The 16,200-nt window shown below is 38.4% G+C and overlaps 1 protein-coding gene across 2 annotated transcripts; it reads left to right on the forward strand.

The window, feature by feature from the left end:
• Window positions 1–2,926: 2,926 nt before the first annotated feature.
• On the forward strand, window positions 2,927–15,761 carry LOC148829185 (adenosine deaminase 2-A-like). 2 transcript variants are annotated; one of them, XM_088923925.1, is made up of 10 exons: window positions 2,927–3,019; window positions 7,793–8,113; window positions 8,232–8,454; window positions 8,947–9,157; window positions 9,781–9,908; window positions 11,138–11,228; window positions 11,800–11,908; window positions 12,759–12,916; window positions 13,299–13,501; window positions 14,812–15,761. In XM_088923925.1, the coding sequence occupies exons 2-10, from the start codon at window positions 7,798–7,800 to the stop codon at window positions 14,918–14,920; spliced, it is 1,548 nt and encodes a 515-aa protein (XP_088780051.1). In that variant the 5' UTR covers window positions 2,927–3,019; window positions 7,793–7,797; the 3' UTR covers window positions 14,921–15,761. The 2 variants fall into 2 exon arrangements, with proteins under 2 accessions (XP_088780051.1, XP_088780052.1); XM_088923926.1 differs by lacking the exon at window positions 2,927–3,019 and having other exon boundaries at window positions 7,767–8,113.
• The last annotated feature ends 439 nt before the right edge of the window (window positions 15,762–16,200 follow it).

The raw sequence follows: 16,200 nt of genomic DNA on the forward strand, positions 1-16,200 counted from the left end.
ACTTAATTATTCAACTTTCTCCCATATGACATAAAGGTGAAGGTGAAGACTTCAATCTCTTTTGTGTTGGGTATACTGTTGACAAGTTAACAGGAACAGGACTGTGAAATTAATTTAAATTAGTTACTTGAATGCAGAGTATACCTCAGTATTTTATATATTAGTAGGAGAAAATGTTATTTCACTTGATACAGTGCGTATGATTTCCTGAGATATCCTCACAATTAGTGTTTTGGCAAAAATATGAAAGGTTCCTCAGCCTGTACTACAAAGCTTTTTTCTTCAGTGTAGTTGCAATTATAGATTAACTATAACGGGCATAATGGTGGGGGTGTTCTACCAATGCTGTTGGTGTAGATGCACTCATGCATACGAAGGGTTAATTTGCCTTCAGTCTCAGTAGTGGTTTTAAAAAGATCCACCTTGTGGATTGACCACATCTCGGAGCCTTTGGTGTGAACTAGTCCAAGTCATTGCTCTCTTCTGTCTTCCAGTGTGTCTGCACTAGTGAAAACCAGTTAACTAGATTGGAGTTAATGTGAAGCATATTTATTTGTACTTTACATTTTGTATATTTTGACTTTTATAATATAAATGTAATGTCTTGTTGTTTGGTAACAGTTGACACCTCAATAGTGTGATGGAAGAAATGTTATTTCATTTTTTTTTTTAACTGTGAAGTTTACATATGTTGTTACCTGACTGACATAGATTATTTTGGAAATGAACTGAAGTATTTTCGATACTGTACATTTCTTAGAATAAACAAGTTTTTCCTGTGATGTTTTGGTTTTATTTATGCATTTGTGCTTTTCCCTGTCCTTGATTCTCTCCCACCCCTCTTTGTTATTTTGTTCCTTGTTGTTCAGTAGATCAGCGGAGTTACGCTTTTTACAAAGAAGGTCCTGAGAGGCCTGTTTCACAGACACACACTATGCCTGTTTCTCAGGGAGAGACATGACTGTGACATCACAGCTAGTAACTTGATGGATGTATGGTGTTTGAGACAGGTACCCTCCCATTTAGTAAGAATGGTTTACCAAATGAAAAGCATACATCCGTGGGTGCAATATGAGCTGCAAAACAAACATGGCCTAAATACCAGTTTGTATGGTCAACACTATCTTAGCAAGTGACAAATGAACTAAACTGATGTGAAAAGTTCCATTTTTAAAACAAAAGATTTTGGCTTTAGTAAATAATAGTGGAAAGGAATATTCATTAGACTCTTACTAACATGAGCAATGCTTTTTGTCCTAATAGTTTTTGTACAATGGCTGACCCTGCGCTCTGACCCCAAGCTTCTCTCTCCCTGTCTGTGTGCGCGTGTGTCTCATGGAGAGCAAGCTGGGGTATGCGAAAAGACGAATTCCTAATGCAAGAAATTGTATAGGGCTAATAAAGTGAGGTTATGTTATGTTAGTGCCTCTGTATGTTCCAAGTCTAGAATTAAAAGCCAAATCTCGAAAACCTAGGTAAAGAAAAATATAGTACAAATTCATTGGTGCTGCCCTTTGTCATTAGAATGTTCTCAGATGTGCATTTTATAAATCTTTTCTTCTGAACTCAGGGAGATATATACATATACATTTTGTTTTCAAAATGAAGATTTAAATATGACCTGGGTGAAGCTTAAGGTACATATGAATATAAAGTTTACAAAAGTGAGAAAGCTGATTGGCCCTTCTTGTCCATTTGGTTGTTAGTATTTATCTTTTCCATCTTTTTTTTTAAAGAAGCCAGGGTTTGGGCTTTATTAGCAAGGCTGCTGAGAAGCTTGTTCCATACTCCAACAACCCTTTGTGTAAAGAAGTGTCTCCCGTTCTCTCTTAAATGCACTTCTATGTAGTTTCCACTTGTGACCTCCAGACACCATAAAGCAAGTACTTTTAAGGGGAACATGGGTTTTACATATATGAAGCAGCTTAGCAGCTCTGTTATAGATCCTGCTGTGCTAAGGTAAAAAAACTTGTAAAAGCTTAACAGAAACTCTTGCTTCTGATATACTCCTGTAACTAGTTGTGAGTGTCTATAACATGCTATTCAGACATTCTGTTTAACCAATGTATCCGGGGCCCTTTAAGTACGTCTGCTCCAGAATATGAGCTTTCCATAACCAAAGAGGCAGCACTAGTCAGGTGGACTTTTCCTGTTATGCATAAAACATAAACTAAGTGAAATCCTTAGGGGGGAAAGTGTTTAACAGCACTGTAAGCAAGACTGTGCCAAACAAATACATATCTGTCTCCATAGCAAAACTTCTGGCTGCAAATTTTAATTAAATGCATGAGCCTTTGAGACATTCAATGAAAGGCCCCTCCAGTTTCCAGAGAATCCATCCTACACTACATCACTACTCTAATTAAGTATGGTTAAACTAATCAGCTGTTTGTCAAATCAGGTTTGTCACAACGTTTCTGAAAGTGGGACAGCGTCAGCTCTGGGACTGTGGACATGAAACTCTAGAGAAACGAAATTTCAATGTGTGGGGAATTCTTGTTCTTGTGCACTCGGCGCAGCAAAGTATAATTTATCAGCTTTTGTGAAGACGCATGTTAAATTAACAGCTGTGATTTAAAAAAATCAAATAACTTGAATTTTAAATCATAATACGTCAAAGCAAGAACATCAGTTTCAAGCCAGGTGTCGTAGTGCTTTGCATGTGTAAAACGCACGACCCAAGGCGACAGCGAAATCAGCTTCAGAAAAACAGTCACGGTTGGGTGCACTGGTTTCCTTTTCTCTCGCACAAATGTGTGCTGTATTACTAACAGCTAACTAGCGTTAACTTATTTTTTTAAAAAAAACAATGAGAATTCTTTCTCGATATGTTACACACGATCGCCTGAGGTAACGCAATCCGTAATACAGTATTGACGGAAAATAAGGGATGTGACGTATTATGTCGAAGGCAAGGGAGTGTAACTAGTACAACAGCTGTTTTTCACTTCCCTTCGCAAACAAAAGCTGACTTGCCTTGAGACTGTACGCAACCAACATTGAAGCTCTTTTGTGAGAGGTGAGAAAATTAAGTTTTAGTGGATACAGAATAGAGTATTTTTTGCCTTTGTTATATGTTCTCAGTACAGTCGGGGGCGGCGTCTTTCAGCTCGGCGTAGCTGAGACCATTAAACGAGAATGATTCTATTTAGGTTTTAGCTTATTTGTGATTCAATTGCACATTTGTAATTTATGCCATTCCCTTGGCTTGGAGGTCGGTTTTGTAGTTATAGTGGCCATTGGGTAACCTGCTTTGTTGTTATTTAGCAATCACCTGTTGAGTAATCCGAGATTTAAACAACGGGTTTTAGTTTCTGATGGTCCATATAACAAGTCAAACTAATCAAAGTCTCAATTGCAATATAAAATATGATATGGCAAATGATAGGCAGATTAATTCTACTTGAATGTGAGAAAGCGAATCGCCCAGAGCAGTGCTGAAGGCAAACACACACCGCTGTTTACCAGTCGGGCAAGCTTGCGCTGTACAGCAGATAACACCACCCTTAAAGGGCTTAAACCTTTAACCTTACAAACCTAGAAAACGTTACCGTGGTTTAAGAATAACCTTTGAAATTTGACTTTGACTGGTAAGTGTTCAGTACTATGTTCACTATAGATCTGAAAGTACAAATACCGAAAGAACAGCCCTGGGAAAAAAAACCTAAACTTTCAAATTAATTTGGCACTATATAGGATCGGGTCGAGAGAACAATTGCATTTTTTTCCTTGGGAAACAAAAACCCACCTGAACTTTTTTTTGTTCGAAAATGCTGAATTGCACAAGTTCTGTCAAATAATTTTAGAGACATTTTCATGATTTTCCGTTCACTTTACCATAATACTGTAGGATAACTGTTTTTCAGTCCTCCATTTGTAACTTGAACCTCCTTCCAGTTATATTATGGTCAACACTATAGCTAAATTAATCCAGAGGGTGTGGATTAATGTGGAACGGTCCCAACTCCTATTTCTTAATTTACTGCAATTTAATACAGCCCATCAACCTCTCAGCATGGTGGGAGGAACTGGAGCACCTGCAGAAAACCCGCCCAATTCTATGAATCCTTAAATATTTTACACATTACATGCTTTTCATGGAAAATAGGCATTTGACAATAGGTCATAAAACATACAAGACATCATGTTTGTACTGTGCCTCATGGTGACCAAACAGTTATAACAGGACATAGTCAATATGTTACATTTAATCACCAAATTTCTCCTGTGTTTCTTTTTGTCACCTGGCCTCAATGCTAAGCATTGATTTGGTGATACAGCATTTGGAAATTTCTAAAATCAGTTTCCTATCATTTAGTATGGCTATGAAATAAGGAGAACAAGACATTTGCTTTTCTTACGTTTTTCTCTTCACTAAATGCTTCACTATAGTTATGATTCCAGCCTGAACGATGCTTTGATATGTACTGTGTGACTTGTTAAAATGCCACTTTTTTGGTCATTCGATTAAAGCATTTCCACCTTGTTTTGTGCACATCTTGTTTTAAGGCTCTACCTTAAAACTAATTATGTCCCAGAAGAAAATGTGTGTTGTAGATCAAAGTGTTCTACTGTAATTAATTACAAAGTCATGGTCCCGATGGTGTAGGTAAAGTTTTATCTCTAAAGAGTGCTCCATTAGCATTATTCCAACTGAATTTAAAACTGAAATTGCTTATAAATCATACTGAAAACTTAAGAGTATCTTAAGCAGGAATATTAATGCCATTGCTGTATGACTTCCAAGCAAAATCAGTGGAAGATATCTTTTATCATTACATCACTTTCAGTAACCACTTATGCAGTTCAGGGTCTCAGTGGCCTGAGCCTATCTGCAAGGCAGGATACACCCTGGACAGGATGCCAGTCCATCGCAGGGCAGAGACAGATACAAACACACATACATCCACTCACACCAGGGCCAGTTTTTACAGAAGCCGACATCTTTTTGGGTGAGGGGGGAATCACGAGCATGTATCTTTCTTTTATATTTTTGTTTGGCATTGCAGGTGGGGAAGTGAAAGAGACCAGAGAAGAGTTAAAGCAGAGTTCCTCATTTATGTTCCACATAAATGGTTGTTGTGATTTCTAGTGTGCATCAAAGAGTGATGTATGAGGACAGATATGTGCCCCCATGACATTCAAACAGCCCATCACTTTGTACTGTTTGCAAAAGTTGTAGAATTGTCGCCTTCTTGCTGAGTTCACTAATTTCACTAGACAAAGAGAGACAATATATGTTGGCTTTTTGAATACTTATATGTTTATTTTCCACAAAGTAAAAAGTGTAAAAAAACATGTGGTCTCAGGTTGCCTCATTAATTTTCCAAAAGTGAAAGAGAATTTTTTGACGAAGTGCAGTTTTTTAGATATTTTCTGGAGACTCAGGAATCAAATTGAACCTATGTGGAAGGGTATTTAAATCGCTGAACAGGAGGCATTTCGTCATGCAGACATTTTTGGGAAATTGAATAAACTACCAGGCCATGATATTGAAGCTAATACCCTGGCTTCTTTCAAGAAGTATATGGCTGAGATCCTTTGATCAATTGGCTACTAACTACCAAGCAGACCAGTTGGGCTGAATGGCCTCTGTTTTTCTGCTCTTGTATTCTGACTTAGCCCAGGTGTATGAGTGGGAACAAGCAGGTTACTTTGCAGTGCAGTAGCCTCCCATTCAGAGAAACCCGTGCACTGTAATTGTGCATGACACAGCAGAATCTGGGATGGGTTCCAGCATTGCGAGCCACATCGTTTGTTTTGTACTTATAAAAGTACAAAGTTGTACGTTTGTACTTGCACTTAAGTATATATACAGTGCCCTCCACATTGAAGTATCCAAAAGCACTTCACATGATAGAATACATGATTTAAAAAACAGTGTTATACAAATAATGCAAAATATCCATACAAAAGATCAAATTAAAGTAATAAATTATGAAGAAAACGACTGTATTGAATATATTTAATTAAGAACATATAGAATTGGTTGAGTAGACAGTGCATATGAGGGGTGTGAAAACTGTCATCTATAAAGCTGTAGTTTCAGGCTTCTGAAGAATGAATAACAGCTGAGTAAAAGTAGGGACCAATAAATGTGTATGGCACCTGCATATAGTATGTGCAAACAATAGTTGGGTACTTTATATGTACATATATACAAATCTTCATAATTAAAGTGATGCAATGAGTACCTACCAGTGCAGACACATATTGAATACCAATACTTTTTACCAAGAACTGGCATAAGAATTTTGTAAAGGAACAAGTAATAGGTTTATTCGATGCTGAAAATAGAAGAATGAAAGAAAGAAAACACACTTACGTATTTCACCATGGAATAACCCTATTACTTGTTCCTTTTCAGCCTACTTATGCTTACACACCTGCCCACCTGAACTAAGAATTCTGTAGTGTTATTTCTACTTTTATTTCTAGCAATCCAAATTGTACCGTACACACTTTTCCAACAAGGCCTTGTTCCTTTATATTGCTGAAACGAAGAAAAGAAAGATCCAAGTTTTGTCCAACTGTATTTCTAATGAAGTGTTGTGTGTCAAACTGCATTTGCACTATTTGCATGTCCCGACAAAAGCCTTTTTGTCTCTTTCATGACTGCAGTTGCTAGGTTTGCAGCAGATAATTAAGATAAGCCTTTCCCCTTTCTCCTCAAATTTGTACAGGGTATGTTTTCATGTTGTGTTAATAATTTAGAAGCTTAGAGTCACTCTTTAAAGATTCCTTCCCATAATTGCTGGCACTCTGCCTTTTAATCACATGACATGCAGTAATTGCAGGAGGTCCCTAGAATGTAATGGTAGAAGATTTAGACTATATAAGACATTCCCTTATGCAGCTCTCAGCTGGAGAGTTGATAGGAGCCACAACATAATAATAATAATTAATAACAACAACACAGCTCTAACCCCCCACCTCACCAACAAAATCTTCCCCAGATATGAATCAAGGGGACAACTTTGCTTGATTTGAGAAACAGGTTTTATTGATTTTTAATGTTTTGAAGAACTCACAAATAAATACATTTTCCCCAACCCACCACCACCACCACCACCTGTGGTACCTTACAGGTTTTCTAACCAAAGAACCCTTCAGATGAAATCATACAGCTATGGTAGAGGTCCTGTACAATAAATACACTTCATCTCCTCAGATCTCCCAGAACAGAGTAGAGCTCCAGGCAGAAGGTGAAGATGCCAAAAGATAAAGCAGAGGTTTTGACACAGCTCCAACATCTTTTGAGAGTCTTTGACTTTCTCTTAGCCTCTTTAAAAATGACTGATGGAAACCAGTCTGTCCACTTGGGGCAAGGATCAAGGATAAATTCAAAATAATTTAAACTCAGATACTCTGATCATTTATCTACTGAATGGTCTTCTCTTATTTACAGTCTTTCTCATGTTTCTTATGTTTTTAGCTTTGGGGAGACCATCCAACCAGTTTCTGTTTCTGCCCCACCTTTGGAGTTTTGGAACATGCATGTCTGTTAAAAAATATTTTTCCATGAACTTTCTTCATTTCTAACATTCATATCACTAATCTAAATAGTAACAGCAGCTAAAGGTTTATGAGATATCTTTTACAAAATTTGTTCCTGACATTTTCAGTGGCTTGCCAACAGAAAAAATGGATGGGGGATAAGAAAAGCAGAGAGAGTAGTAACAGGCAGCGGGAGCTGAAACTTTGAGGTAACATCCTGGTGTGTCGTTCACGTGATTTAAATATAGCGTGATGTTGAAGCTGTTGTTTCCTGTCTTCCGTTCTTCTCTGATAGAGATAATGAAGGTTCAGACCATCCGTGGAGGCCTAGAGCTGTTCCTGCTGGCTGTTAGTCTGGCCTGTCAATGCCGGTGTGCTCCAGACCCCAGGGAGAGAGCCAAGCTATTCCAGCAGGAGGATTTCCTGAGGACAGGGGGAAATATTGTGCTGATGGAGGCAGAACTAAATGTCAACAAATACCTTCAGACACTGAAGGAGCAGGAGGCGGCAGATTGTAGGATCTCAGGAAAGTTCCCCCCAGCTATGCACTTCTTCAGGGCTAGGAGTCTCATTGAGGAGAGCCGTGTCTTCAAGTTTTTACAAAAGATGCCCAAAGGTAATCACATTTTAACCACCGGTTAAAATTGAAGGAGTCTGAGACCTGGTGTTGTCTGCCTTTCCTGAAATGGAAGCTTCATACTGCCTTTAATGAGTTGTTGCCTGTCTTTCTCCAGGTGCTGCCCTGCATGTTCATGACTTCTCTATCGTGAATGTTGACTGGCTGGTCAGGAATGTCAGCTATTGGCCCCATTGTTACATCTGCTTCACCACCAACCAATCAGTGCGATTTCACTTCTTCGATAAAGCCCCTTACACCAGGCTGTCGGGGTGCTCCCACTGGGTGTTACTGGATACACTGAGGAAGAAGATGGGCAATTCCACAGACTTCGATAACGGGTGAGCTTTATTACTTTTATTAATGGGTCAGACTCCCTGGAATGGCTAATCCAGTACAAACCAGTCTACACAAAGGCTGCTTATTAGTACAATTAATTATTTTTTTTACCAGTGAGTAAAACTTGCTGTATGGAGAGAATTTGAAAAAATTAGATATTACATAAAGTCTGATAAAAGGAAAAATGGAACCCTTTCTTTCTCAAGTCAATATTGATATTTTTCCCTTTTTAGAATTCCATTCTGCAATGTTGAATATTCGTGCAAAAAGATATAACTACAGTTTGTATTAAAATAGTTGCATGGTAAAGATATTCAGAAATATTACAAGATCAGTATCTGGCAGTGCATAGGATCCAGGAAACAGTCCCCACTGGAAATGATCTGAGTTCTCTAAAATGTATCCAAGGTGAATAATGGTTCCTGCAGAAAATAAATGTACTGTTATCTTTGTTTCTTATGCATTTTCCGTGCTTTTCATTGTCCGCTAAACAGCTTAATCCGAAACCTGACGATGTTCACAGAAGACCCAGAGGTAGCCTACCCTACCCAGGATTTAGTATGGAGGAAGTTTGAGGAAGTGTTTACAGCTTCCGTAGGACTCATCTCTTATGCACCTATCTTTAAAGCATACTTCTATCAAGGCCTGCTCCAGTTCTACCAGGACAACATCATGTATGTAGAGCTCCGGGCTCTGCTGCCACCAGTAAGTCCAGCTACATATTAGAAGCAAGAGCAATCTTAAAAACATATACAAAAAGTACTTATATAAAGTTTCAAAGTCTCCTCGCGGCTTTCCAAAATTCTTTGTAGAGGGATAGGTCTTGGAGGGACAGTGTAGTTGTTGGTTTTTGAAAATGCTTAATGATCTGAATCAGCTCATTTTTGGCTTAGGACCAGGATGTATCAGGAGAACACAGAACGACATGTACTGTATGTCTTTGTGAAATATTTACATTGGGTTTGATAATGGTTAACGGGTTTGATTGAATTTAAATGTACTTCAACAAGTTGCTCTTCCTCAGTTCAAAACGTGATACCATTGTACATTTTTGAACATGTAACATCTTCAAAAGGAAATGGATGTGTGGGTATGAAGAAATGTACCTGTGTTGCCTTGAGCAACAATTTTCATGTAACTCAAGCCAGGAAAGCATTTTAGGATTTGAATTTGAGGTTGCAATAAGGAGTTTGCAGAAAGTGAAGAACAATACAAGATAAGTTTTAAGCCCAAGTAAATTGAGAGGAGTGTCTGTCCATTTTATTTGATTTTTTTCAAAATGGTGTCATATTTGAACCGACTGGGTTTCCTTGTGGATTTTATAACAGACCTATGAGCTGGATGGAACAAGGCATGACATGGACTGGTCCATGATGGCTTATCAGCAAGTCGCCAGACAGTTTGTGGCAGATCATCCAGACTTCCTGGGAGCCCGAGTAATATTCACAGTGCACAGGTAAGTATATGTGCTACGGAACTCTGATCAGAAAATGTATTCCTACATTTGCAGAGATGATTTACAAATATATTGTAGCTTTTAGAATTTAGCCAATAGAATGCCACAGAAAATCTTGACATAAATATAAAACATTTTAGGGGTATTTTTGCATACTTTGGGGAAGTTTTTTTGCATACTTTGGGCTTTTTTTGCATACTTTGGAAAGCTTGATATCGTTTTTAAAAAAAGCAATTACATTTGCTCATATTTTTCACAGTATTTCTGTCTTATAAAACTGTGTGAAATGTGTATTGTGAAACAACTGAAATTGTATTGTGAAGTACTCTATGTTTTAGGCTTAGATCATTTAATATAGTACGTTTTACATCAAGGACATCTCAAGATATATTAAATCGTATAAATTAAATATGTATACAATAGTGTGTGGTACGGTGGTGCAGTGATTAGCATTGCTGCCTCACAGCGCTGGGGTTCTGGACTCAGTTCCAGACCAGGGCTTCTATCTGCATGGAGTTTGGATGTTCTCCTCTTGTTTGTATGGATTTTCTCTGGGTGTTCCTCTGGATGTGCCGGTTTTCTCCCATAGTCAAAAAACGTACTGTTAAGTTAGTTGATTTCTGGGAAAAATTGACCCTGGAGTGACTGTGTGCGTGTCTGTTTGTGTCCTGTCCCATTCAGGGTGTACCTCATCTTGCTCTAGTTGCTTGCCAGCATAGGCTTCAGCTCCCCCACTACCTTGATTTTGATGAATCAGTTAGAAAATAATAAAATAAAATATGACATACATTGTACAAAAGTAGTAAAGTACCTTTCAACCTAAGTGTACTCCAAAGGCTTTTCTCAAAGATTGTGTAATTTATGTTGTAATGGATGGTTGAAAAAAGTGAAAATTAAAAAGCCTCCTCTGTATCTTCGGTCACTCATGCTGCCATTTGGAAATCTTTTAAAAATATTAAGCATTCCCTAAAGTTTTAAGCCCATGGTAGTTCTGAAATTCACCCTAATAGTTTTGTAAAAGACTATAACGAATGGCATTTTCAATTGATCATTGTTAACACATTATGATGTAGATTCCGTTCCTTGCAATAGTTTTCATTTATTTTTAGTTTCTTTGTGAGTGCTTTGCATTTAGCCAGTACCTGTCAATATCCCAGCTCCAAGCACCCCCACTGTGAGCTAACAGCTTGCTTAAAGGCAGGTCTTCCATTGTCTCATGTGTTTAACAGGGGTATGAATGTTTCGCAAGTCAAAAAGGCCGTTGAAGATGCAATGAGGCTGAAAACAAAGTTCCCTGAAGTAATGGCTGGCTTTGATTTGGTAAGAACCTCTCAAATTTCCGCAACAGCTGGAGGTATTCTCACAGCAAGCTGTGAAAATGCAAAGTGTAATTTCGCAGAAGGAAAAGAAGGCCACAGAATGTCAAATGAATACCTAGGAGTTGTAATTTTAAATTTGTGGTGTCTTGTTATATTAATTGAAGTGACTTATCTTTAATAAGCAAAGGCTGGAACTAGGCTTGTGTTATGCATTTTCAAGACCATCACAGGCCTTGTTTCATGGTCCTTCTTTAGTGTAAGTATTTGTGTTTTGGTTGATAACAGTAACTTTATAGAACGTGCCCTTTATTTGTAATTCAACAAAAAGGGACATCATTGCAAAAGAGGGCAAATAATTTTGCTGTGCACCGTATGTCACTGAAATCATACAGAGATCCAAAGTACAGCTGTTGTAAAAACACTGTCTCCCTTGACATTAAAAATACTGAAAGTCTGAATTTTAAATTGAATATAGAAACCTGAATGTGCTTTATATCAATGGTTTGTAACACTATTGACCTCTGTTGTTTTATTAATTTTGTGATGTCTTGTTAAATATCAAACTTTCATAGGTGGGCTATGAAGATGGTGGTAACCCACTGTGGTACTTCAGAGAACCACTGTCTCTGCCAGCTCAGAGGGGATTCCAACTCCAATACTTCTTCCACGCAGGAGAGACAGGTGAGTCTACCAGTTTGTGTGAGAAGGAGCCAGCTCATTGATCTTTTAAAGGGGCACTGCAATGCTATTTTTATATTTCAGTGTAAGAAAGAATCAGCATTGATGAGTGTATTTCAAACCACAATAACAGTAAAATGTGCCAAGTACTGTAACTTGTGAAACCTCCAATTTACATTACAAAATGCACAAAATTTCCAGGTGTGCACAGCACCATGTTCTGCAATTCAGAAGGGGGCAACAAAACGTCCGGTGACATGATGCAGCCTTATTACATTGTAAAGAAGAACTCACCCCTTTTAATCCAATAGAAATATTGCTCTCTACTTCAAGATGGTTTTATAATAATATTTTTTCTGGACACTCCACTCAAAGCGCTTTACAGGTAATGGGGACTCCCCTCCACCACCACCAATGTGCAACATCCACCTCGTTTTGCCAACAAATACTATTTAACTAGTGAACTCTGCATGCAGATCGCATTGGAACATTTCTGCAGTGAAATGTCTGCTGGACAACCTGTACTTATTTGCTCGTACATCACATGACATTAGTTATTACAGTGACTAGTAAGCAGGAAGGAGCCGCTTCACGTTGCAATTAGTGGGAATTCTTGCTGTCGCTCGTGGCGAGATCAGGGCTCTGTGAAAAAATTGTGACTTACAGTACTTTCACAAAGGTCACGACTTTGTGCTTAATTTGAAATTTGTAATTTTTTTCCATAACGTCATAATGACTGCAGTTCTCCTATAAAGGTCTTGCCTCTGCTGGACCAAGGCTGACGACCCTTTGCTCCAGGAGATGATGTTAATGAACGTGACAGTGGCTGACAGCTTCAATTCTTTCTCTGCAGACTGGGATGGCATAAATGTGGACCAGAACGTGGTTGATGCTCTCTTGTTTAACACCAGTCGTATTGGGCATGGTTACGCACTGGTACACCACCCAGTTGCCAAGCAACTCTCCAGGAAGAGGGCAGTCCCAGTAGAGGTCTGCCCCATCTCAAACCAGGTAGCCCAGCTCTCAACTTGTGTCCCTTCCATCACAAAGCATGGTCTGAACCCATGGACAGCAAAGATATACCACAGCCACAACATGCACTGAGAGGGTTAATTCAAGGTACAAAGCATTAAACAATTAGAGTACTGTACCTGTTAGAGGAGTCTGTTTTGTGGGTCATACTCATGAAGTTTTAAAGGTCCCTTTGAACATTCCATTGTTGGTGACCTAACTCCTCTTGCTTGTACTTTAAAAAATGTATTTTTTCTATTGTTCTGCTCCCAGCTTATTTTGAAAAGTGTAATTTATGTATGTTTTGAACTTCCCATCATTGATTTAAGGCTTTAAGAAGATCCAGAGCTACACAGTCCTACCCACCTGTCTGCCTTCACAGGTGCTGAAACTGCTGTCAGACCTGAGGAATCATCCAGCCGCTGTCCTGATGGCAGAAAGGCACCCTATGGTGATCAGCTCAGATGACCCTGCTGCCTTTGGCTCCAGTGGGCTATCCTATGACTTCTATGAGGCATTCATGGGTATCGGAGGAATGCGGTCTAATCTGGGGACTCTAAAGGAGCTGGCCATGAATTCTATCAAGTAAGTCCTTATTCTTCACGGATGCGGTTAATATCAGGTCCCTAGTGTTCTTTTAGTGTCAACTAAAGTTTAGTAGTTTTTCCTTTGGCTTTTCATGCCTGTAAGCAGGTTCATGGGGTTGAGTTGGAAATGAACACAAGGGTAAATCTGAACAGTTTACATGGATACTGTGCAAACTGTGTTTCTTACACAAAATACACACTGGTAAGGAAGATACATTCATCCTCGATGTTAAAGAAATATTACATTCTTGCAATAGTGAATTTTCCAATGGTTTGAAAGGTAATTTCATTATTAAGAAGTAATAGAAGTAATATCTTAATAAAGGGACAAAATGGACTCAGATCCGCTTCCTAATCTATATCAATGATCAAGATTCTGGTATAGCCATTAAACATGTCATATTCACAGATTTCAATCTGTATTGATCTAGGTTGTTGTTTAAATTGCGGTGTGCAGTGATACAATGTATCAGCTATTTACTGTTGTGTTCAATGGTCAGAGCAATTAACCCCCTGTATTAGTATAACCAATTAGATCTTCTAAGAGTTTATACCCATTACAGCAATATTGTGAAGAGAACACAAATAGAAATGTGAAGAAATTAGTCCTTGCAAAAAAATATCTAAAATATCGAACATATTGGTGTCTCACATTTGTCCCTGTATGCTTGTCCTCCCATGTCTTGTTTTGTGCCCTATACTGTACTTCCTGGGTAGGTTTAGGCTTGCTGCAACCCCCTCCCACGAATTAGCCATTTTATGATAATGGTGGATGGATCAAACATATAATATAGCAGTTTATTCACTGAGTGTTTCTCTTGTTTGGTATTTCATGAAAAAGGCTATTGCTATTGCTACACTTAGCTATTGAGCGGGTGGGGACTCTATTCAGCAAAGGTTCAAAGGAAAATTAACAACCCTTTCCTATCTGATAGGTGCCCTGTCCTGTTGTTTATCCTAATAATAACCGAGCCTTAGATTATTGGAATATTAAATTAACACATAATTTGCGATCTGTTTATTTTATTTTCACCTCTAAAATGTCTGGAGACTAAGTTTTTTTAAATAAATGGCAGCTCCTGAAATCTGCCAATCTGTAGGCTTTTTAAGCTATCGAAATGCTTTAATTAAGCTAAGGAGTATTGTAATTACCCACTGATTTACTGTAACTATATTAGCACTGGACCACCAGGCAAAAGATGCAGGGATAATGAGGAACCAGAGAGGGAAAAGCCATCCTAAACGAGTCTCCACTTTTCCTATTGATCTTCAGAGAAGGGCTCTGACAGACTGTTTTCTGTTTCCCAGGTACAGCTCCCTGCCGCCTGAACTGAAGGAGAAAGCAAAAGCACTGTGGCAGATGAAGTGGGAGGCTTTCATTTCTGAGATGTCAACTCTTCACTTGAGAGACCTATAAGAGCTCAAACCCCGGGGATGTCCTGATTTTCTTAAAACAATTGAGATAGGCGAAGAATTGCTTTTATAGAAGATTTTAATTCTGTAATGATTAGGTTTTAATAATCTATCAGTAATAGATTCCTTGAACTTGTGTACCATTTTTGAACTCTGAAGGATCCCAACACACTTCGCATATAGGAGGGGACCCACTCTGTCATCCACTGAAAGGCAGTACCCACCTGGGAAGCCATTATGTGCCAGAGGCACTATATCCATTATGGGCCAGGTTCTGCAAGAGTCAGATTTTAGAATTAATGCCATTACTCTTACAACCAGTGTGACAGAATCTTTCATGGCCCCATTTTAAATTTAAGGGGGGACCCTCCTACAGTACTGTGGCACAATACTGGGCCCTTGGTTTGGAAATTCAAGTCCAGAGGTTAGAGTGCCACCTAATGGTTCAACAGCTCAACAGCAACCGTAAACTTCTCCCATCCCTGTACTGACCAGGCCCAACTTTGTTTAGCTTTTGAGATCTGACACGATAAGGCTACATGGTAGGACTGCTGCTTGGAAAGCCCTGGGTTAAAGTGATGCAAGGTATTGCAATAATGACAGAACTGGTAGCCTGTTAATATTAACGTCCTACTGACATGTCACAATTACTTGTTGAAATCAATAGCAAAAAAATTGAGAAGAGTACTAATGTTTGTGTGTATTGTATTGTTTGTTTTAGGATTGTGATAAACTTTGTTTTTTAAAGGTTTATTCACTACTAAGTAGTGCAATGTTGTAGGTAATAAGACTGTTTTCCATGTAAATAAGTAAAACTGTAAATAAATTTGATACATTGTGTTTTACATTTTGGACAGCTTTCCTTTCTGCAGGAAAGGTACATAAACACTGCAGTGGTAAAACTACCAAACACCAATCTTTTTGGCATATCTTCAAATATTACTCAGCTACCATCTAGTCTTATTTTTCAGGTAAGGAAATTATAGGATACAGTGAAAATCTGTCTGGACTATAAAGAATGGAATGAAGATGTCTGGGTCAATACAGCTGGTAACTCTAGCTACGTAAACCTGTGGCATTTGAGGTTGTGGTGGGAAATTGCAGAACTACCAGAAATTTACAGATGTGTGTAAAGTATCTGTCCTTGTTAAAATAGTGTCATTAATACAAATGGTTTGTTTTTATATTTTCTTACTATTTTGATCCTAACAGTAACAATTAAGAATTTGCTCCCCTCCTACTTTAAATACTAGTATTAAAACTAGATGCATTATTACTAAAGTA

This window comes from Atractosteus spatula, chromosome 8 (assembly GCF_055471065.1).
Source record: "Atractosteus spatula isolate fAtrSpa1 chromosome 8, fAtrSpa1.hap1, whole genome shotgun sequence".
Taxonomy (NCBI): domain Eukaryota; kingdom Metazoa; phylum Chordata; class Actinopteri; order Semionotiformes; family Lepisosteidae; genus Atractosteus; species Atractosteus spatula.